General features: G+C 43.0%; 1 protein-coding gene across 1 annotated transcript in view; it reads left to right on the top strand.

Moving 5' to 3' along the window:
• SPATA20 (spermatogenesis associated 20) overlaps positions 1–18,009 on the top strand; it is a 66,063-nt gene extending 48,054 nt beyond the window's left edge. The window contains 1 exon segment of the mRNA XM_042451490.1: positions 17,704–18,009. Within this exon segment, the coding sequence (XP_042307424.1) occupies positions 17,704–17,874 (171 nt within the window). The 3' untranslated portion in view covers positions 17,875–18,009.
• The last annotated feature ends 6,538 nt before the right edge of the window (positions 18,010–24,547 follow it).

Raw genomic sequence — 24,547 nt, forward strand, 5'->3', positions numbered from 1 at the left:
TAGCTAATACTCCAGAGGGCAGGATCAAAATTCAAAATGACCTGAATAGACTAGAAACCTGGGCTAGAGCTAACAAAATGAAATTCAACAGGGAGAAATGTAAGGTACTGCACTTAGGGCGGAAAAATGAAATGCACAGATATAGGATGGGGACACCTGGCTGAACGAGACTACGTGTGAAAGGGATCCAGGAGTCCAAGTAGACCACAAGTTGAACATGTCAACAGTGTGATGCGGCCGCTAAAAAGACCAATGCAATTTTAGGCTGCATCAATAAAAGTATAGTGTCTAGATCAAGAGAAGTAATACAGTAGTGCCACTGTATTCTGCTTTGGTCAGGCCCCACCTGGAATATTGTGTCCAGTTCTGGGCACCACAATTCAAAAAGGACATTGAGAAACTGGAGTGTGTCCAAAGGAGGGTGATTAAAATGGTGAAGGGTCTGGAAACCATGTCCTACGAGGAACGACTTAGGGAGCTGGGGATATTTAGTCTAGAGAAGAGAAGGTTAAGAGGTGATATGATAGCCCTGTTTAAATATTTCAAGGGATGTCATACTGAGGAGGGAACAAGATTGTTTTCTGCTGCTCCAGAGAGCAGGACCCGGAACAATGAACCCATAACAAGCTACAGGAAAAGAGATTCCACCTCAGCATTAGGAGGAATTTCCTGACAGGAAGGGCTGTTTGACAGTGGAACACACTCCCTCAGAGTGTAGTGGAATCTCCTTCCCTGGAGGTCTTTAAACAGGCTGGATGGCCATCTGTTGGGGATGCTTTGATTGAGAGTTCCTGCATGGCAAGGGGTTGAACTGGATGGCCTTTGTGGTCTCTTCCAACTCTACAATTCTATGATTCTATGATACTCTCTCCTTAGCAGAAAGCACTACTTACACTAGCATGTCCCTTACCCAGCCATTGACCTTGGATTGCTCTTGCATCTGGATTCATGCAAGAGACACAAAAAACATGTGGAAATGCTCTGGTTTCTTAGCAAAATTAATGGCCAGGATGATAACTTGGAAAATGTAGTCTGCAGAGTTTATTTAAATTTGGAGAATGGATGAAAGTTTGGGTTTGAAATGCCTCAAGGTGAGTCTCTACAGGTTCTCCAAGTTCTGAAGCTCTATGACTTTCATTCTCAAGGGTAGACCCATAATGGTGATTTGTCTTTGCAGACTAATAGGCATCTCTTCATAATGCAGTAGGTTATAGATGGCTGGGATTGAATGGTAATGAAGTGACTGAAAAAATATTAATTTTGGGTCAAGAAATCGTACTGCCAAAACATATTTTGTGCCTGGCAGTATAAGTGAGAATTTCAGTGTGGAGCTTATACGTTTTAGAAATCTGACTGCTCGTGGAGCTGTTTGGGAAGCTGTATTTGGCTCTGCTGATACAGGCAAGCAGAAAGCAGGTAGACTAGTATCAATTTGTAAATCATTGATTCCACTGATACATCATGCTTTCATTATGGCTCACTTAAGCACATAGAATTGCTCTCTCCTGAATCATCATATTTTGAATTCCTGTGTGTATGTATCCTCCCCAGGGCATTCTGGTGACTTCTGTAGGAAGGCCTGTACTCAATTCTGTGAACTGCTGGTAGTCTTTCTACTGTTCGCGGAAGTCTTCTTCTTCATTTTTAATGTTTATATCAGCCTCAGGAGCTCAGCTGTCCCTTTAATTTAGAGCCCTTGGATTCTGATTCTTCCCTGTGGCGGTGAGCAGCATTTGGGCAGATTATCTCATGTCATCCCCTGTTGTTCCACTTGTGGCGGTCTGCTGAGGTTGCCTTTAGTGTGCCCAGTTTTTGCTGGTCAAGACATTGTTTTGTAGACTGGAGAGAGCATGGGGGCAGCCATAATGACAGAGAAGAAGGGGCTGATGGAATCTGGCCCTGGTAGCAGCTCCTGCTTAGAGTATGGCAGAAGCTCTCCTTAGCAGTTGCCACATTTGCTAGACTGTGCTCAGTCTCCTTTTCATTGTCAGCTTACTTATGGGAGGGCCTGTCAAACTGAGCAAAACTGGGAGAACATGAGGGGAGGTTCTTGATTGGGTATATCTGGACCAAAGCTAGGGAAAAAAGTCTTATTTTTGGATTATGCCTTCCAGAATTCCCCAGCCAGTGGCCATGGATTCTCCTGGATTCTAGGTATTGCAGTTCAAATAGTGATTTTCCAAGCTCTCTACTGACAGAGTGACTAGAGACCATAACCACAAAGATGGACAAGGGACCACAAAATATGGGACATTCAAGAAAAATGTAGAACATTACAAAATAAGAGCTAAAAACACTCATATAAATACAAATTCATGTTTCTTGGTCATGCTCAAAATGGAGGACATTTGGGGATTCCCCCTGGATAGAAGGTTGAAATGTAGGAACTGCCCTGGAAAAGGAGGACATCTGGTCACCCTGTATTCTGGGATCCACTTGGAGAATGTCAATGAATGGCAGAATAGTCAAAGGGCCATGGACCTCCACAAGGGAACCCATGTGGTCCTGCCTGCTTAGATATTCTTTGATCATACTAGGTAATCTATTTATGACATGGGGGATTTGTGCTTGAGAATAACAAATGAGGGCACTGGAACCAGAAACCATTTTTCCTGTTCTCTACATGGAACAATAGGTGTTCTAATATCCTTCTACAAATGTGTGTCTTAGCTTTTCCTAAGTGCTGCTATACATGCGTTTTTAAAATGTGAGGAAGACAGTATAACATTGGAAGCTGCCTTAAGGCATAGATCTTAAACTGTGTCTGTAGTTGTTAAACAAATGGCACAAGGCATTCTTAATAGTTGCTCTCCTTGGACCAAATCAGTTCTTCTTGAAAAACAAGGGCTGCTCCTTGAGTCAATTACATCCTCTCTTAGCCTAAACAAACTCACAAGGCTGGTGTGAGGATAAATTAGGATGAGCCACTTGTGTGCTGCTTTGAACACCATCCTGGAAGAGCTCTGAATGTGAGCATGTTTGGGGGGGGGATAAGGAGGAGAGGCATCATTATATACATAAGGTTTTAGTTATATATGACTGTAGATAAGTCACAAAGGGAGCTCCCTAGTCTCAAGCCTAATAATACAATGTGCTGTTGTTGCACCCTGTAAAGATGGGGGCAGGTATTCTTGTTGCAGTTGCGTCAGGGTATTAGTTAATACCTCATAGAGGTAGACCATAACAGGAAGTCTCTTGAATAGGAATAGAAAATTTTTCAGGAGGTGTCCAGCACCACTGGCTTCAAAGAAAGGGTAAGGGGAGGGTGGGTGGGAGAAGGATCAGACACCTTTGTGACAACTATTTGGCTCTCTACAAATGTCTGTAGTGTGAGGAGGTACAATTTCTGACCTCTTCCAAATTTGCACCGCTGTGCCCTGTGTTGCACCCAAAACCCTTCACTCATGGCCTGGGTCTCTCAGGTTCTGCTTTCTTTTTCCCAATCTCTCTCTCTCTCTGCCTTCTGTTAGAAGGATTAAAGGCAGTGACCCACTTTGCAACCACTGAAAGCACTGTGTTGGCAGCGGGGAGCCGAGCCTGCTCGTGCCACTATTAATAAATGACTCCTTTTCCAACAGCTGCATCAGCTTTTTGTTCTCTGCAACCTGTACATTGTTCTGGGAGTACCCTTCCTCCTCCTCCTCCTCCTCCTCCTCCTCCTCCTTTGGGAAACGGGGCCGGGGGGGGGGGGGGGACAAAGAAGGCAGTGTGATCAAATCAACCAGCGTGGAAATTAAATTCCATTCTCACTGTTTTAATTCAGTTTCCTCTTAACTGCAGCAGAGAGCAATGGGAAAAGAGCTGTGACAGTAAAAACAAGAGAGAGGGAAAGAAAGAAAGATGTTCACCATAAATGGCTAGTTAGGAATTTGGAGGGCATCAGACAGGGAGGTGGCGTTCAGCTGTTACCAACCATTCTTCCCCAATTTGCTTTTTGTGAAATGGGTAGGTGAAGGGAAGCTAGGTATCTTGCAAAGATCCTCCTCTATTCAAGGCCTAGTCCTTTGAGAGACCCACAGCTTTGGATTCGGAGCCTTGGCTCTTCCTCCTACTGCAGGATGTTTCAGTGACCTGTTGCCATCACCTGTTGGCCATTCAGAGGAGCAACTGAACAGTTGTTCATTTGTCTTGAAGGAATCAGCAGGCTGGTGACAGACCTAATTTTCCTATCCCTTGGCTTCTTGAAGGCAGGCTCCTATCTCAGTGAGATGAATCAGAGCTCTCCTCATCAGCCTCTTCTTTTGGCCAGTTCTGGATTAAATGAGCCCTCCTCTTTGCCTAAAACCCCTTCTTCTTATAGCCCTGTTTTGATTGTGGATTCTGCCAATGTTGCCTAGTGCTTAGAGTATTGGAAACAAAGGTTAGGGAGGCCTGGTTCCAAATCACCATTCATCCTTCAACCTTACCAAGTGTCTTTAGGCACCAACTAAAATTATTCAACAGAGTTGTGAAAATTAAATGAGGGCAGGAGAACCATGTCTGCTGCCTTGAAAGAAAGGTGAGCTATAAATGCAAAAAGGAAAAACAATCTTCCTCCAGCATATTTCTGCTTCTGTGAGTGGTACAGATGGAAGAGTACCATGGCAATCACTGCTGTCTTGCATGCTGTTGTTCTGTCCTTTTCCCAATATTAAGAGCCCTGGTGGCGCAGTGGTTAAATGCCTGTACTGCAGCCACTCACTCACAAAACCATTAGGTTGCGAGTTCAATAGCAGTGAAAGGGCTCAAACTCAACTCAGGCTTGCATCCTTCCGAGGTTGCTAAAATGAGTACCCAGATTGTTGGGGGCAATTAGCTTACAATTTGTAAACCGTTTAGGGAGTGCTTAAGTGCACTGATTAGCGGTTTAGAAATGTACTTGCTATTGCTATTGCTGTGCATTCTTTGTGCTATTTATGAGAGCTCTTGTGCACCACAACAGTGCTGTAGGTTTTCAAGTCAACACCTGGGATGTTCTTCACCAAACCCTGGCCCTAGGAAGCAGCATTTAGCTTTCCACTGACATTTCAGAGGTCTATGGAGAGGGAGCTCTGGGTCTTGCTAGCAATCTGCTGTGCTGGCTTGGTAATACAGAAAAAAATAGACTGTGCAGTATCAGGTAAAAGCCTTTCTAGTCCAGTCTTTTGTCTCCATGAGTGTCCAGCGAGATGTCCCAAGTGGAACATAAAGTCATATCTCCTGCGCCCTGACTCCATCTTTCCTTAGAAGTGAACAAGTGGTTCACATTTTTGTCCTGGGTGATGGTTAGAGTTTTTGTGTAGATGTTTGTCCGTGTGTGTGGGTTTTCTGTATACTGTGTGTCCCAAATGTAAAAACATTAGTAGACCAGGCAAAAAGGATCTGTGAACCCCACTTCCTCGAGGATGAATTGAAGCACCTAGACTGAGTTCTACAGGCTAATGTTTACTCCAGCTCAGACGTCAGAAGGGCTGCCAGACCCAGAAAAACCCACAGGAGTGCGTACATACATCAAAGCAGTCACAGATAAAATAGGGAAACTGGTGAGGAAACACACCCTCCAAATGATCGACAATGATCCCCATCCATTGAAAATCCAGGAAAATCCATTAAATGCTGTGCTCAGCAAAGGACAGGAGAGAGCCTCTCACAGCTGCAGAAGTTTATCACATACTGTGCAGCTGTGGGCAAGTCTACATAGGGACCACCAAATGCAGTGTTCAAACACGAAACAAAGGAACACGAGAGACACTGCAGACTGGGTCAGCCAGAAAAATCAGCAGTAGCAGAACATGTTATAAACCATAGGCATAAAATGCTATTTGAAAACACTGAAATTCCAGTCCATGTCAACAACTATCAGGTCAGAATGCACAAGGAATCCATTGAAATCCACAAACACCTAGACAACTTCAACCGGAAAGAAGAAACCCTTAAAGTAAACAAAGTTTGGCTACCAGTCCTGAAAAACACCAAAATCAAGACGCAGCCTATGCAAATGAAATCCACCCAGGGTGAGGGGGTTTCCCTGGAGACAATAGATCACTAATTAAGTAGACACCCCGCGGCCTTGCCATTCAACATCAGACCAACACAGATTAACATATAAATCACTTTCTTTCACCCAAGGGCCACACAGTATATACACCCCACTCACTTCCATGCCAGCATTTTCTGAAGATGCCAGCCACGGATGCTGGTGAAGCATCAGGAATAAACTCTTCCAGAACATGACAAAGACATTGAGTAGGAGTGGCTCTTCTGTAGGACAGAATGACACAACTTCTTTAGGCTAGGTTTGAGGGATAGCATCAGTGGCAGTCAATGGCACACAGCCTGACCTTCTTTCTCTAAAATGGATTTGCTTATCTCAGCTCTGGCGGAAGATGATGTCCCATTTCCAGTACTGAAGTTGAATTTAACTGGTAGTCCAGTTAGTTTTTGTCTATGGTATGGAGGAGATGTGCCATTTTGCCTGCTTTCGGTCCCAAAATGCCTTGGGCTGGTTCCGATGTTGGGAGAAGAATGGATGTCATCAGCAGTGATAGAGCATATCAGAAATCACGGTGGGTATTTAGAAGAACAGCGAAGCTTGGTCTGGAAATATTTGGAAGCATGCTAGAGCTTATCATTATGAGCTCAGCTGTGGGCTGGATGCTTAAGCATGTTGTCACCAAGCACAAGCAGTGATAACGTATAGCATCATGTCTGTGGACAAACTGGGTAGAACCATAACCTGAGGTGAGATAGTCACATTAATGAAGAGGTGATACAGTGTCCTGGATTGCCTAGCCTTGGAAGAACCCATTTTCCCAAATTGCACTATGATCCATGCACAAAAGAGAATGTCTTCATTTCCCCCTGAAACTCTTGCTTCCCATCCATTGATCTTCCTTTCTGTAGGTGATGAAAGAGCCCTGACTCACTTCCCCTGGGAGATGGGCATGCTGTGCAGACAAGCCAAATTGTGAGATTAAAAAACAAACAAAATAAAATATCAGCACATTGCTTGACATCGCTCTTTGCACCACAGGGGCAAGGTGCTGGTGGCTAAAGCTGCCAGGATGTATGTAATCAACTGGGTAATTCCAGTAATGAATTCTTTCACAAAAATAACATTCTGCAAGGAGTGAAAAGAAACAAGTAGCCACAAAGAAGCCTGTTTTAAGTGAGAAAGGGAAGGCAGATTTAACTCATACACTTACACTAGAACTGATTAGAACTGGAGTGCCTGCCCCAGAAGGACAACTATTTTCTTGGGCTGAGATAGCAAGTGAAGGCACAATTACATGAGGCACACCTCTGTCCAGTCACCCCAAAGCCCAGCTGTTGATTCTCCTGCCCCAGTGAATTGGCAGGTGCAAACTGGGTACTTAGTTGGTCCCTTTCCATCTAATGGGGTTTCCCCCCAGGTCCTTCCCCCATATACCGTATACACTCGACTATAAATCAAAAAGTTGTTTCCAAAAAGTGACTCTAAAATCCTGGGTCGACTTATACAGTATATGGGTCAGTACAATCACCATGGGTCGAGATTGACTGGAAGGTAGTTAACAATAACAGCAACAGATAGTACAGTCCACCCTTTTTTTACATGGGGGGATCTGTTCTGGATCCCCCCCCCCCGTGTAAAAAAAACACGTATGCTCGAGCCCCATTGAAAGTAATGGGACTCGTGCATGTGGCGGCGCGGTGGTGCACCATTCATCTGAATGGGATGCGCTGTCCCTTGCACCCCATGTGCTCCCACACGGCTTCCTCGCAGCCTTTAGCATATGCTGAAAGCACTGTAATACTGCTTAGAAAGCTCCTAAAAAAGCAGTCCTGTTGCCCTACTCTCCATGTCTCGGCAATGATTTCTGAAAGAGGCAGGAGTGTGAGCGTGTGCATGTGTGTCCATGTGTGTATGGTGATTCCCTTCTTAATTTGATATTAAAACCTTCTCTCCCCATCCTCCTCCTTCTCCGGATCTCTCTGACCACCAAACACCCTATTTCTCTACACTTTCTTCACTTCCCAATCTGATGTTAAAACTTTGTCTTCTCCTCCTCTGGATTTCCCCTGTCTACCAAACACCCCATTTCCATTCACTTGCCAATCCGATAGTAAAACCTTTTCTCCCCATCTTTCTTCTCCTCCTCCTCTGGATCTCTCTGACCACCACCAAACAACCCCATTTCCCTCCACTTCCCTCCTTCTCAGTCTGATGTTAAAACCTTCTCTTCCCCTAAGTTCTACTCTTGACCAATCCATAAGTCATATAAAAATCCATGATTTGGCCCTAAAACATTCCCTTGACTTGACTTATACATAAGGTCGACTCGTTCATGAGTATATACAGTACTCTTCACAGTAAACTGTACCGTTGGGCCTAATTGGCAGTTGAGAAGCAGCTATGAAGAGAAATATGTGAAACAGAGTTATGTCACCCATCTTCATGGGGATACAGCTCTGTCTTTGATTTGTTGAGGGTGAGATGGTCAAGGTTTACAGATATCATACAGAAAAGTTTGAAACTGTAATACTGATACTGGAGACTTGGTAACTTCCAGAAATTCAGTAAAATGCAACCTCCATGGAACCCACTAAAATACATTTTTTAAAAAAAGGCTGACTACACCAAACCCTACCAGATGACACTTGATGGAGCTACAAATGAAGAGGAACATGCGGCTAATTTTTTTTAGGTTTCCTTTTTTGTACAGCGCTTCCTACATTTTCAGATCCAAATGTTGGAGACAGACTTACAAAGCCAGATCTGAAGCAGTGGCAACTTTAGAAAAGGACTTGATTATGGGTAGAGCCACAAGGTCATGAACCATCTAAGCTTGAACTGAGAACCTTTTGGTTCCTTTGAGCTCTCCATGTCTCAGAATTTTGGCATGGCACATCATCTTAAGTAGCACAGTATTATCTTGCTTTGGATTGATCTCGCTCAGCTAGGTTGACTGTTGGTCTGTGCTAGGCTGGAAGGATTACAAAAGGCTTCCTGTTTGGATTGAAATCTTTTCTGAGGATTGTGGTCTTTGTGGTTCAGATGCATTTCTGTGCCTCCTTCAGTTCCCACCTCCTGGCCTAGTATTTTCATTCTGATTCCTCAACTTAATTCCCTTGTAACACCTGCTCAGCTTTAACGCAAAATTGCCCTTTTTGTTTTCATCGAAATGTGTGTCCTGGTTTGGGTGATATTTGGCATTCTTTGCAAAACAGATTTACATTATTTATTTCCTGTTCTTGTCAATGACATTTTCCTTCTTTCCTTTCCTTCTTATTTGCCCTTAGTAGTGTTTAATTCTGTTAGCTTTGGTGTTCCAACTCTCTGATGCTACAGTGCTTCATCTGTCATGATGATGCTATGGATACTTGTGAACAAAGGCAATTGGATCAGCACAGCTGTTTGGATTAGATGTCAGTGTGACAAGAAATGAGGCTATGGACAGTGAGGGCAGAGAAGAATGAAAATGACATTGAGAAAAATTCCACCAAAGGAATATAATAACTGCTGGAGGTAGTCAAAACAATGTAAAAATCTGCATGAGAAGTGATTTCCCCAGCAATCTCTTCAGCAGCGTTTAATAGTAAGTTCAAAAGTTGAATACTGAAAGTGGAGAAGACTCAACATTGCCCTAATGTAGACATTATGTGTCCCTCAAAACCACAGACTTGCTGGAAAGGAAAGGCATCAAGCCCCATTCAGACACAGAATCTTAAAAGACTTTTGGTAGACAGGGCTGGGGTTTGCTTTTGGCTTGAATTTGCTTTCTGGTTTATTATTCTCTGCCCTGCTAATGGCCTAAGGGTAATTATGGAGAATTTCATTATCTCCTTTGTCCACTGAGTGCTAATGCTCTGGCTTTCCTTTATCCTGCTCCAGCAAGAGGACCTCAGGGAGGCTGCAAGAAATGAATTAATGAATTTCAGGCTGGACATGAATTGGTAATTAATCACTCCTGGAATTCAAGATAAAGCCAGCGAGAGGGAGAGGGACAGACAAAAATGTAATAAAGAAACGTAGTATGGATGGTGGGATAGGGTGGTAACTGTCCTGAAGATGGTCTGAATGCCCAGGGAGGTTAAGCAGGCACAAATGGATGGCCCACAGGAGAACTCTTTGGTCCCAGTTGTCTCAAGAGAAGACTCTTGGAGGTGGGGTCAAGGAGATTTAATTAATTTATATCCCTGCGTTTTCCCCAGGAAGGTACTCAAGAGGCTTCCTTTTTTTTTAACCCTACAAATAGATGTAATATGCCATTGACTGTAACCCAATGGGAAGTGTATTTTTATTATTAAGCTTTTCCGATGGTTTAGGTAGATACTGTTGTGAGCAACATTGAAGTTGCCTTGGTTGATGAAGCCTGTATAATGTGTTAATCTTGGATTCCAAGGATGTTTTCCCAAATCTACCTGTCTGTGCATGTGCAATAAATACACCAAGTACAGAATGTATTTCTGGTCACATTTGTTTGTTGTGCTTTCTGGGAAAGCAGTGGCAAGCACTTGTCCTAGCTTAAGCTCTCTGTACCACCCACCACAATCTGTAGGAATGCCATTTTGTAAACAGGTTCATTGTGTATTGGCCATTTGACAGGAAATGGTATCTAAAAACTCTAGGAGGATCAGCCCCGAGGGCAGAAGCCAAGTGCCTTGATCAAGAAATGGTTAGGCAGGTGGGCAGGTGGGAAGCTCAACACTGCTGTAAAGGGCAATACTCTAAACTTCTTCGGGGACCAGTGGATTAGGCTGAGGGATGGTAGCAGTGCCAAGAGCTTTTTATTAATCAGTGGTGCAAGATTGGCTTTCTAATTCCACTTGACTTTCCATGGTAGAAGGGTAATAGGGTAGACATATAGCACCCCCCCAAAAAACTGAAACTATCCAGAATCCCTATAATCATCCATCCACTAGAGGGAGCAAGTGTCTAATTCATCATACTTCCAGTTCCAGCCTGGTGGTATTTTACTGAAATGTCCTGTCCCCTTGCTTTTTCTTGGCTGCTGATGGGGAGAATGCTGTTTCTCAATATGATTGTGGGGTTGGGAGCATTTGTATTTTCTTTCATGCGTTACATGTGCGTATGTTTTTATAAAAGGGTGTATGTGTGTGCACGCACACACACACACACACACTGCTGAACTGTCATCATCTTAGTTTTAATCATCTTAGACAACAGTTCCCCATTCCTTTGTTCACAAATGACTGTCATTAAAGCTGAACTTGCCACTTCATTTCCATACACAAAGAATTTTGAATTTGAATTGACATTCTCACACACCAATGACATCTATAGGTCTGTCCCTGACTTTGACTCCACCAATGCATCTGAGGAAGTAGACTTTAGTCTGTCAAAACTCATGCTGCCAACTTCTTTCTTTCAGTTAGTCTCAAAAGTGCTACAAGATCTGTCTACATGCTGCAGACTAACATAGTTGTATCTTTGATTTTTACGTACTGATTCTATAGACTAGTGTGGCTGTATCTTTGACTTCTACCACTTAGACAACAGTAAGAAAGAATTCTGACACTTTTAATCCCTGTTTCTGCTCATTTCTTCCTTCTCTGATAAAGCAGCCTGTGTGTGATGTCTGTGTACAGTATATGTATGTGTGTGCCAGAGAGAGAGAGAGAGAGAGAGAGAGAAGTCCTTTGTCATGTAATGACAGAAATACTTAGTGTAGCTTCTATCTTCTTAGATTTCCACATGGCATGTCCTGTTTTACACCTTGAACAAAGGTAGCTGATCCTCGCTCTTGACAAGTTTCATCCCAGTGCACTTTCTATTAACGCCCAGGGCCCAGGGGAGCTAATAATAATTTCTGTATTGTAAAAATTAATTAGCACTGCAGACATTCATTTCTCAGGCATGATTAGAGAGCACTTCTAACAGGGGTGACCTGATGACTCTGCGGTAGGAGCCTCTGCAGTTTTGATCTGGCCTAGAAAACACCCAGAAGGCCCCCAATTTGAAACATCACTGGAGTGGAAGAGACAGTGGTCTGTGTGTGCAGGAGAAGACATGGGACATTTTCCAGGTGTGAGACAAATCTGGGAATATAATTCAAAGAAGGTGCTTGTCAAAAAGGAAGCTGTTAGGGAGGGGAAGGGTTTGCACCAGGGAAAAGGTACTTAGGGAAGCAGCCAGGTATAATTCAATTACAATGCATGTGTCACTAAAAGGACAAGATGAGGGGGAAGAGAGGCAAATGCAGAGGTATGTAAGATGCAAGAGGACTAACTTTTGAAGATAGAGGCAAGAATTGAACAGTCAGAATGTCTATAGGGAATGTGCTTTAAAAAGGGCCATTGGCAGGTCAAGTTTAATGTTGCACAGAGAGATAGCAAGCAGATGAAGCTGAACCTGAGGAAGGAAGCTGACCAATTCTTTTCTGGAAGCATGACTTCTGAAGTCACATTTCAACACTGCTGTTACAAAAAGAATAATGTAGTGGTAAAATTTGACCCTTTATTTAAACAGTAATTGTCGGGTGTGGAACCTGCCTCAGAGATATGTAGTGATTTGGGCATGAGATAATGTGGACTGTCAGTTAGTCTGGTGCACTCTGGGAGTTGTATCCCCCAAAAGTAATTTTCTCAAGCTCTATGGTCAACCATGATAACTAAATAGAATATCTATGTTCAGAGTCAATGTGCTTTTTGATTAGATCCTCTGGATGTGAGGTGATGGATTGGTTTTGCTTTCACAGCATGTTTATTAAGTTTCTCAGGGTATTTGGCTGACCAGGGTTGGAGACTGAAAATCCTTTGTCAGATCCAGTGGGCTTCTTAGGTGATTAACTTTGCTAAGTTAGTTAGCCTCATATTCTGTCATTGTTGACAGCAGGTCATAATGGGTGTGTTATAGAGATGTGTAAATAGTCCAAGATGACAACAGAGTTGTTCATGTCCCTGTTAATCTGATTCCAATGCTGAACAATTTCAATATCTTAACTAGAGACAACACAGACACACATCATGAAGTGGGGCCCATCCCAAGCCACTGCTTTTTCTTTCCCCGCCCACTCCATCACTGTTCCTGTTGTTGGGATGAGACACTACTGCATGAATATGTTCATGTATGTGTGAACAAAAATATGCACACTAAACAAAATATTTTTATTCATATATTAATTACATTGAATGGGTGGGGGTGACATCCGCATGTAGATGTAAAGGGGATCACAAGGGTAAAAATTTTGAGAATCACTGCCTTAAAGGAACAGGCCTCAACCTAAACTCTAACACTCTGTTTGATGGCTCTGGGTGGATCTCCAAGTCAAGCCTGCTCAAGAATAGCCAGTTCCTTGACATGCTTTTGAATTTCTTCATCAGGGACAGCAGGACAACAGGTGACGTCCATGCTAGTGGGGTGATGAATCTGCTCTGGGTTTTAGGACCTATCTAAAATGCTGAAACTAAAGGTTCCCAAATGTGTCCATCACCATGGATAGCTTCTTAAAATGTTTAGGCTAATTAGGATGTTGAAAAACTGGAGCGTGTCCAAAGGAGAGCGACTAAAATGGTGAAGGGTCTGAAAACCATGCCCTATGAGGAACAACCTATGGAGCTGGGGATGTTTAGCCTGGAGAAGAGAAGGTTAAGAGGTGATATGATAGCCCTGTTTAAATACTTGAAGGGATGTCATATTGAGGAGTGAGCATGCTTGTTTTCTGCTTCTCCAGATACTAGGACCCGGAGCAGTGGATGCAAGCTCCAGGAAAAGAGATTCCACCTCAACATTAGGAGGAACTTCCTGACAGTAAGGGCTGTTCAACAGTGGAAAAAAATCCCTCAGAATGTAGTGGAGTCTCCTTCCTTGGAGGTCTTTAAACAGAGGCTGGATGGACATCTGTTGGGGATGCTTTGATTTAGATTTCCTGCATGGCAGGGGGTTGGACTGGATGGCCCTTGTGGTCTCTTCCAACTCTATGATTCTGTGATTCTAAGCCAGGGTGATTGGTTTGTCTTGATTTACTGTTAATGAAAAGCATGCTGGTGCCTGTGAACCAACATACTGGTTCACTCATCCCTTCACGCAAATAGGTAAAACTAACTGGGAAACCTTTGCTTAGCATGAGTGCTTGTTTTGTTGCTCCCAAGCAAACCAGGATTCATAAGCCAATAACAAGCTAATGGTTTCAGTCTAGTTGATGAATCTTCGTGAGAAAAAGGCTCTGTGCATCTACAGCTCCTGTGTCCAACTGAGAGCCCTGATTGATGCATACAGTTTTCTCATACTGTTGAACATTGTAGGCACCAGGGAATGTGGCCAGAGCATGCCTTAGTTCATGGAACATATCAGGGGGTTCATATACACTGGGGCCTCAGTATCCATGTGGGATTCATTCTGGACCCTCCTGCAGATACCAAAATCCTCAGATGCACAAATCCTGTTGTCTTCAATGGTGGTGCATGCATGCAGCCACGTCTTCCACTGGGGACACTGCAGACTTGCTGTCCACATATGCTTGAATCCATGGATGGCAAATCTGCTGATACTGAATTCCCACTGTAATATCATAGAATTGTAGATTCCTAGAGCTGGAAGAGACCACAAGGGCCATCAAGTTCAATCCCGTTCCATGCAGGAGCTCACAATCAAAGCAGCCCTGACAGATGACCATCCAGCCTCTGTTTAAAGACCTTCAAAGAAGGAGATTCCCGCACACTCCAAGGGAATGTGTTCCACTGGACTTTTTCACACGAGAACCTATGTGTGTCCATCCCCAAAATGGTTAAAGTAGTGGCATCCCAGAAAAGCAATCCCATTTGCTAATGATTATCACACACAAGAGCACAGCCAGGGGTTAAAAGCACATTATTTAGAGTCAGATTCGAATTTGGTTGCCTTTTCAATGAGCTGCAGCCAGAGACACCAGGCAGAGCAAGGGGGCAGATCTCTCCCCCCAAAACACACACACACACACTCACTCTCACTCACTCACTGGCGTTTATCAAACAGGAGGAATTTTTCTTAAATTCGAATGAAAGGAAAGTGGGGCCAAAAAGCATTCACTTAAAGTCGCTAGTTTCGCGCAATTACATGAATATGCATTGCATTCGAACTGGTTCCCCATTGCCCGAAAATAGCATGCCATTGTCCGAATTTGCGTGTGGCACTCTATCACGCAATAACGTGAAACGACATGATTGCGTTCGGACTGACTTCCCCATTGCCCAAATTTGTGTGCAGTGGATTATCACGCAATAACGTTAAACCCCATGATTGCGTTCAGATTGCCATCGGATTATACTTCCAATTCCCCTTGTCTGATAAACTCCTCTCACTCACTCATACATTGCTCTGCCCTGGCTAGAGCTGGCTGAGAGGAAGAGAAGCCTTGTTTTCGATGACCCCTTGGATTTTGCAAGAGACCAGCTGGGCAAGGGAAGTGTGTGAGTATCCCTTTAAGAATAGGGCTGCCTTCCTCTCCCTGGCACAGCAAGGGACCCTGGGAAATCTGGGAACAGGGGTCATCTGGAGGCTTGCCATTACGCGAAGGGAGTGAATTCGCAAGCAAAATGGACGTGTAAATCCAGTAGTTTTGCAAATTTGCTCATTTCTTGATTTGCCTCTCATTCTCCCTGGATTCTGTTGGGATTGTGTGCAGTGTCATGTGATAAGCAGTTGCGAAGTTGTCTCTAATACTCTGGATGACCCTGCATTGGGGCGACTTTAACCTTCCAATTTTTCTCATGCGATAAAGTCCACTGTTCAGGAGCTTTTCATTTGTGATGCCAATGTGACATTCATCTCCTCTCACAATATTGCAGCAGTCCAACATCAGGAGAGCTGCAGTGTTGGCTAGACTTTGGGATGGGCCCTGGGCTCAGGCTCTGGATTCGATATGTGGGAAGGAAACTGGCATGGTATAAAAGTGATTAATGCCATTTGAGTTCAATTAGAGTGGTATGTTTGAAGCCGGCTGGGCAAGCGGGGATGGCGACAGCATGATTATGTTGATCACAGCTTGGTTAAGGCACAGATGGGGTTGAAGGGAAGGTGGGTGACAGCAAGGCAGAGAGCAGAGATGCCCTTCCCCAAACTGCTTCGCAGCTCCAGATCATAAGTGGCTCCAAGGTTGGATAAAGAGAGACCTGCTTGAATGAGTCACATCCGACTCTTCTTCTTCTCTCCCAAACCTCCCTCATCAGTGAATGTTAAATCAGGAGATTACCATGAGTTTGTTTACATGGTTGTTTACTGGATTTTTACAGAGCCTGATATTCATTGTAACAACTTGGAAAAAAAGCATTCTCTCCAGGCTTCATTGCCTGTAGCAAAATTCTTCAGCTCATATTTGAGTTTGATAGCCCTGGGGACTCCCAGCACCTAAAACAGGAGACAGGCAAGTCATATGGGGATTCAATTCATGGATTAAAATCCAATATGTTCCACCTCCCCTTTTCAGCTTGGTTGGCTGCTGTTGCATTTTGATGTTGCATGTTGCTGTTGACTGTTGCATTTTTCACACTACTTGTTCCCTTGAGAGGGCAACAGCACAGTGGGAGAAGCTGTCCATTTTCCCAAGAGCCCTTTGCAGGTGGTTTCAGAATTTTTTGACTGCAATGGATCTGGAAGTTATCTAGTGAAAATGACTGCACAGGGCCAGTGTCTTCCATCCTAAATATTCTGGTCCTCTACACAAGCTGGAATTGCCACCCTTGGTTCTTTTATTTTGTACGTATAGGTAATCCATATAGTGAAGCCAGTCAATAGCACCTTGGTAGTTTTTTTGTTGTCTCCCTGAATCTTTTCAGAATGATTGGTAGTTATTTTTTTCTATTTAAAATGCAATTGTGTTGTTATCCTGTTCAGTGCCATTTTGAGGCTTTTCAAAACTACTACACTTTTGATTAGAAACTTTCTTTTTGCAACTGTTTGCTCTAATGTTTTTGTTCAGCAGCATTATTAATGATCACCCCATAGTCAATTTCTATTCCTCACAAAATGACTAAATATAAGCAGTTCTCTCTCATTTTTCTTCTTTTTATTGTGAGATAAAACTATTTTTCAGTTAATTTTTTTTTAAACGAAGGGAAGCCAGCCTTTACTAAATCGAGTAACCAACAGGCTGTTAATGAGTAATGCTGCTGATGTATTGCATGAAGGAAGTATCTAATTAACATTGCAGAGGACATTTGTTGAACTGGATTCTTGAATAAACATTATAGCATTGATAATATAGATAATATCGAAGAGAAACGACAACGCAGAAAGTACCGCAACCTGGAAACATCACCCAAGGAGACTTTCTGTTGTGCTTTCTGCAACCGGACCTGTTTATCCCAAATTGGCCTTTTTAGTCACCAACGTGCTTGTACAAAGCACGGGATGCGTCCTTCCTGAATCTTCGTTCGCGAAGCAAAGCCAGAGAGAGAGAGAGAGAGAGAGATTAAGTACTGTGTAGAGCTGCCTTTTCTGGTTGATTGTGGGTTTTGGTAGTGTCTCAGAGTGTGGAGATCAGCCATCAGAACTGATATAATGAAAATTACTGTATGCCACAAGCAATGAGCAAGAGAGCCCATGATGTGACATTTCAAAAGTGCCAGTGGGTTGGGGCAGGGAGGCAGGGAGCCTCAGAAGGTTTAATGTACAAAATTCATTTGCACTGCATGGAATGGGGAGAAATGGCTGTAAGTTCTGTCTTAACTATCATCTTAGTCTGAAATCATATACATACTTACAGCGTGTGTGCGTGTACACACGTTTATAATATATTGCTATGGCCATTTCCCTTTCTGTTTCAGGTGCTGATTTTTGCAGATGGTGACACAAGAGGATTACCGTACCAGCAGCTTGGCTTCCTCTCAACTCTGGAGAAGAAGGATGGAAAAGCTACTGCTTATCTGTGTGAGAACTTTACTTGCTCCGTGCCTGTCACTTCTAGCCAGGAGCTGCGACGTTTGTTGCTGTCTTGAAGCTACCATCCTTGACAGACTTTGCATTTCTGTGGTCAAGAAGAAAGAGAGCCCTAAATTTAATGAAACAACCTTTATCTCCTTGGATCTCCCAATAAAGTCACCTTCAGACTAACAAAGTCATGGCCACTTTCAGCTTGCCTCTTTGTGTTGTAATAGCTTCTTCCTTCTCATCATTCAACACAGGGAGATGCTTGGTCAGTGGTCCTCAAGTTTACTTAATGGGACTGACTGCCTCAGAAAGTGGTGGACTTTGGAGGGCTAACAGAGGTTGGACAGGCATCTTCAGGAGTGCTGTAGCTGTGTATTCCTGCATGGCATGGGTTGGAACAGATGGACCTTATAGGCCCTTCCAACTCTAGGATTCTATGGGTCTTCAAGACAGAGAACATTGCAGTTTTTGTTTGAAGTAATTTCATCTATTGAAAACTTGTTTTTTGTAAAATCTCAGACCTTGCTACAACTCTGACAGAGATGACAGCTGTTCCTTCTTTTTATAGGAATTATGCTGTTTAGACCTCAGCCTCAAGTCTCTTGACTATCAAGGACCAGGTTTCCTTGTTCCTGTATGGCAAAGATTGTTCAGGTTTTGCAGCGGGAAATAAGCCAAGCCCTTTAATTCCTGCTTATAGCTCAGGTGTGATGATTTTACAGAAGAAAGTCCATCTTCTTTCCAATAAGGATCATATTCCCATGGAAAGATTTGTGTGATGATCACAACCACACTCTCTAAATATGTATATATTCTCTATTGGCTGCCCTGGTGTGTGTGAGAGTGGGTATGTGTGTGAGAGAGATATGTGAGATGTAGTCCAAATACAACTGAAAGGAATTAGATAAGGAAAGGTAATGTATAGCCTCCCTACCTATATATTGGTGGCATTTTATGGGTCTAGACATTGATGTGAAACTGTTGTGAATGCTAGGGAGAATCAGTGGGACACAACTATCTCTATTCTGCCCTGTTGGGGACTTCTAGAGAGGTATCTGGAGATACTGGGCTATATGACTCTCCCCCCCCCCCCCCCAGTTCAGTACTGTATTCCTATTGTCCTGAAGTGTGTGTTATAATTTTTAGAGGTAAGAAGAAATAATCTTTGGGAATACCAAAGTGCAAAATTTCATGCTACATTACCCATCTCAAATGGTATAATGCAGTTTATGGTAATATAAGATAAAATCTTGAGCTTCTTTTCTAGTTTTAATTACCGTATATACTCAACTATAAGTCGATCTCATGTATAAGTCGAGGTCAGGTTTGGGGGCCCCTGGATAGGGTAAAACTTGGAGGCTCCTTCAGTGTGTGTATGCATGCAAGAGAGAAGCTTCATCGGTTAGGCTTTCATTTCAGCTAGACACTCACATGGGAGATGGACTTTTAAACAAACAGCAATACCAATCAATCACCCAGGACTCTTTCTGCTTGGCTTCAGAGAGAAATAAACTCTTCTCTGCACCACATGGGGTAATGCTATCACATTATCATAGTGATAAATAAGTCGACCTGGGATTTTGGGGTCAATTTCTGGACATAAATTTTTAGATTTATAGATGAGTATATATGGTAATTAATAACTTTCTAGCTGCCATGTATTTGGAAGATGAAAATGAAAATGAAAGGGGGGGGGGTTATCACTTAGTTTTAGCCAGTGATTGTACTGGTTTCCTCCTAGACCCATAAATACTGCCATCTTTTCCTAACCAGATACCTCTCCTTCTTCCAGCCATTTTTCTCCTGACAACCAATAGTGGCTCTTGTTGTTTATGTTAGTAGGGTGGTTCACGGACTCTAGTTTTTGGTCCAAAATGCAAAGGAGCACAGCCTTGAACTCTATCCCCACTATACTTCTTGTTTGTATTACATCAGTCCAGAGTCTTCTATCAAACCACACAGATTCACATTATTTAAATTTAACAATATAATCCATTGGAACAAAACAGATATAAACAAATTAGCTTAATTTTAGTATTTTTTAAAAGAAATATTTCATAGAAGTTAAGAATGCTACATTTCTAAATCTGCCCTTCTTTGGTTTATACAATCACACACCTTTAAAATTTAGTGCTTGGGATTACTTTTTGTGTTCTCTGCAGTATTAAAAGGGCCATCATAGCTGGTGAAGAACCACATTGGCCCACCCAGCAGTTCTCTTTCTGTGCAGCTGGGAAAAGACAATTTGCAAATAACATCATTAATGGTCCTCTCTTTCTCCTGTGAAGTTAACCCTTCCCACAACTTGGAAAATGTTTCTTTTTAGACTGCATCTCCCAGAATCCATCAGCCAATTTGCCAGGGAATTCTGGGAGCTATAGTTCATAAAAGTAACTTTTCCAGGCTTTTACTCCTGTTTTGCACTTACTTTCTACTTTGACTTCTGTTTTTACACATCTTTACTTTTCTTAAACCTTGCATGCTCTTGTCCCTGATAGTTCAATATGGGCTCATATGTGTGATTCAAGACAGTGCCTCTTGTCACCAGCATATAAGGCTATCTGGAAAAAGTGGGGCGGGCTGATGTCATTTTCTGCGAAACAAGACAATTGACTCTTAATGGGGGGAAAAAGCCAAATCATTTGCACCTTTGGACTAGAAATTCTCGTAAGTGTCACTTCCCCTCCCTTCAAAGCTCTTGAATGGTGCCAGCTTTCTACTGGTGATGCCAGAGGAATTTCAACCAGAATCCCAAACATGGGACCAGCCCTCAGGCTGGCATGTGGAGCCAAGGAGCTTTGTAGTCAGGCAGAGTGACATTTTCTGGTGCACTGGCTGTTCCCCATGGCTGTGTCAGGGCTGTACAGCCTGAATTATTCACATCTTTACCTGTTGTGGAGCTGGATTTGCCCTTCATCCAACTGGCAGCTTCCCTGTTCTCTTTAATTTTCCCACGTCAGGTATGCAGGAGTTGCCAGGAATCAATATGTCTGCCCGTGCCAAAGCAAAGGGGGGTGGGAAGGAGGTGTGTGTGTGTGTGTGTGTCACTTTCAGGAGGGAAAGAAGCTATTTTAGGAAGCTTGCAGGCCATGCAAAACTGATCTATAATAAACACCCTTGGGTGCTGCTAGCTGTGGTTTTCATTGTGTAACTGGCCTGCCTCATAAACAGTATTTTACAGGAGGTCCAGATGACGTCTTCTACTTTAAACCCTTCCTGATGCTTTTCTTCCCACACACCCAAAGAAGAGAAAAACTGTTAAGGAGGAAAAGCTGGAATAAAAAGCTGCATTCTATTTTTTGATTTGTACTGCCAGGAGCCGTCCATCTGGAAGCACCCCTTGTTAACACAGAGTTCATTTGAGTTGATTTCCTACTGTTTGAATGTTATCTTCTTGTTTTTAAATGTGTAGTAGCTGCCTAATTTAGTAGGACTACCTCTGCATTCATTGTTCCATGTTTGAGGGATGTGGCTCAACCAGTAAATTCTAAGTTGAGTACAGCAATACCTAAACTGAGGCAGTTACCATTAGAAAGAATCCAGATTTTGTTATGATATTTGGATCTAGCTCTACCACCCTCTGGTGGACTGTGATATTACAACCAGATAGGTAGAGTATAGAAATGTTACTTTATTAGACTACAACTCTCAGAATCTGCTAGTCAGGCCAGAGACAATACTGGATGGAGGATTCTGTGAAATGTAGTCCAGAAAGAAAAGTAATGTTTCTAAACTGTACAGATACAGACCCTGGATTTACACCAAGATTAGAAACAGAAAATCCTATGATGTAAGGGTGGCATACCTAGATTCCTGTGAAAGAGCACCTAACACAATTCTACTTGGCATTCTCGATTTTACAGACTGTTAGTGGCTACTATGGGATTGCAGCAACAATAAGAATGCCTGAGGTTATAGTAGATCCTTGGAGAAGAGGAAGCAACCTGGTTGCTAACCCAGAACATTAACAACCTAAGATATGCGGACAATACAATACTACTAGCAGAAACAGACAAAAACCTGGGACAGTTACTTAAAAAGGTCAAGATAGAAAGTACCAAGGTTATATTAATACTTAACATTAAAAAAACAAACATAATGATCACAGAAGATCTGGAGGAAATTGAAATAGTCAAAGAATTTACATACCTTGGTTTAAATATTGATCAGAACAGAGACTGCAGTCAAGAAATCAGAAGACTAGAATTGGGAAAGGTAGCTATGAAGGAAGTGGGCAATGTCATAAAGTGTAAAGATGTAACCCTGAACATTAAAGTGAGGATAGTCCAAGCCACTGTATTCCCCATCACCATGTATGGGTGTGAGAGCTGGACAAAGAAAAAAACTGGGTGGTGGAGAAGAGTGCTGAGGATACTGTGGATAGCCAAGAAGACACACAAGTGGGTCCTTGAACAGATTAAGTGTGAACTCTCCGTACAAACCAGGATATAGTCAAGGCTGTTGTACTTTTGCCACATCATTAGGAAAAATGAATCATTAGAAAAAGCAATAATGTCAAGAAAGATGGAAAGCAGTAGAAAGAGCGGAAGACCGCATGCCAGATGGTTAGACTCAATAAAGGAAGACACAGGCTTGTGCCTGCAGGACCTGAGCAGAGAGGATGAAGATGGGGGTGGGGGGGGGGCTTGGAGATATCTCACCCACAGGATCACCATGAATGGAAGTCAACTTGAGGGCAATTAACAACAAAACGAATCAGCTCTCTGACTGAAAACCACCAAGCCTGGGGTGAGTTGTTGCTTGGGAATGGCAGAGAGCATATGTTGCCATCTAGTGGCTATCCAACTGGACCTCTGCCAGTCCTGTAAAGCTTTCTTCTGGCAGTTTGAACTCTGCCAGTACAGTATCAGTAGTTCCTGGGCTCCCAGCCAAGCAGTACCAGAGAAGCTTTTGCGAGGAATGGAAAGGTCCCTGGGAATAAGGAATGTGTGATTCTGTGGAGCAGAAGTACAGGCTGTGCCGTGACAGTGATGGATAGATTTCGTTATGGGGTCTCCTGACCCTGCTGCTGTTCCTAGCAGTAAATTAGATAGCGACACTTCCAGACCTGATAGGAACACTTTCGTTTGATGCTGTCCTAGTTCCCTCATTAGTTTTTGCTTTGTGACAAGGGGATCAAATCAAAGCCAGAAAGAACTGGGCTTGTTCCTGCCTGTGTATACTTGTGTGCTACTGCCAGGGGGAGGGACTCCAAGAGGGAGGGACAGCATGGGATCAAGGTGAGGAATGGCTGGGATGTGGAGTTTTACAAGCCTTATCCCACCAACTGTGGGATTTTTCACTCATGCAAACCTACTAGTGCTACCAGTGGTGAGAGCTCCACTGAGGCAATCTCACCACTGTGGCCCAAATGTGGGGTTTCTAGGCTTTAAGTCTCCAAATGTGAAGACAATGTAAGGACTTCCTTTTTTCCCCCTTGTGTGATACCAACTGTGTGGACTGTCTAAATGCCCTCAAGGTGCCTGTGAGGATTTATGCAAGTTCTATCCTCAATTGATACCACCTCTTATTTAATGCTGACACCACAGACACCATGTCTGAATCCAAATTCTCAGATAGTGTCTCCAGAGGCCAAAATCATCAAAACAAAAACAGTTCTTTATTTACAGAAGTTAAACGTAACTCAGCAGATTAATTATTTATTACATGCTCACACTCCTCTTAAGCGTCACCAAACTCCATCCAAAACTCCAACACTAGTCTGTCTCCAAAAGAAACACAGAAAACAAAAACCTTTGTCTAGCTGAACTGTCATTCACCAACCTAATGCAAATTTCAAATATTCCACTAATCAGCATTCACTCCTACATTCCATTCTGTTGCCACTCCCAACAGCTCCTTACTGTATACTCTAATGCAAAATCAATAAATCATTATTTCCAAAATACAAGTCCATGTCATCACATGGGGCATTCTAGCGTGGCAGCAGGGTTGATGTTGACACCAGAGTACCTAAAGAATCACATGCCAGCTGCATAGAAAGGGTTTCATTGATCTTGCTAATGCTGCATTTTTTATGAGTGCCACAAATCCTTTCCCCAGCTTGTGAGTGATACAGGATTAAAGCATTGTAATAGCACTTGAGGTATTCGAATCCTAGTTCTTGGAGGGCCATGAAACTTATGTTACCTTGAGAAGGTTGCTTTTTCCCCAGCTTGGCCTATCTTACAGGGTTGGGAGAACAGCTGTGCATTCTGCTTTGAGCTCATTTAAGGAAAGGCAGGGTATAAATGAAACAAGTAAATAACAGCTAGCCTAGAAGAGGTCTGTTGGCATAGTAGATCTGAATAAGTAGGCGTTACAAATTTACTCTCTGCACACCATCAGCTCTTTTGAGCATTCTACCATACATGGTTGGCAGCTACAGCAGAAGGGGAAAGGTGCCAATCTGCATTCAGATGACAGAGCAATGAAAGTGACAGGATGAAGTGTTTGAAAAGCAACAACACCCTGGGCACGTTTATTCAGAAGTCAAGCATAGTTAATTCAAATAAAGCTTACTCCCAAGTAAGTGTTCATCTTAACCCAAACAAAGCACAGCATGCAGTGTGATGTATCCTGAACCTTGGATGCATTGCTCTCTATCCAGATCCAAATCTGTGCTGTTTTATTACCTTAGAAATGAATGGCCTGGCTGTTACAGACTTCCTAATCAGGTAGTTGCTTATGGAATGGCTAGGTATGTCACTCCTATTGAATAATCAGTCCAGAAGGTAGAGG

The sequence above is a fragment of the Sceloporus undulatus genome, chromosome 2 (genome assembly GCF_019175285.1).
Source record: "Sceloporus undulatus isolate JIND9_A2432 ecotype Alabama chromosome 2, SceUnd_v1.1, whole genome shotgun sequence".
Lineage (NCBI taxonomy): Eukaryota > Metazoa > Chordata > Lepidosauria > Squamata > Phrynosomatidae > Sceloporus > Sceloporus undulatus.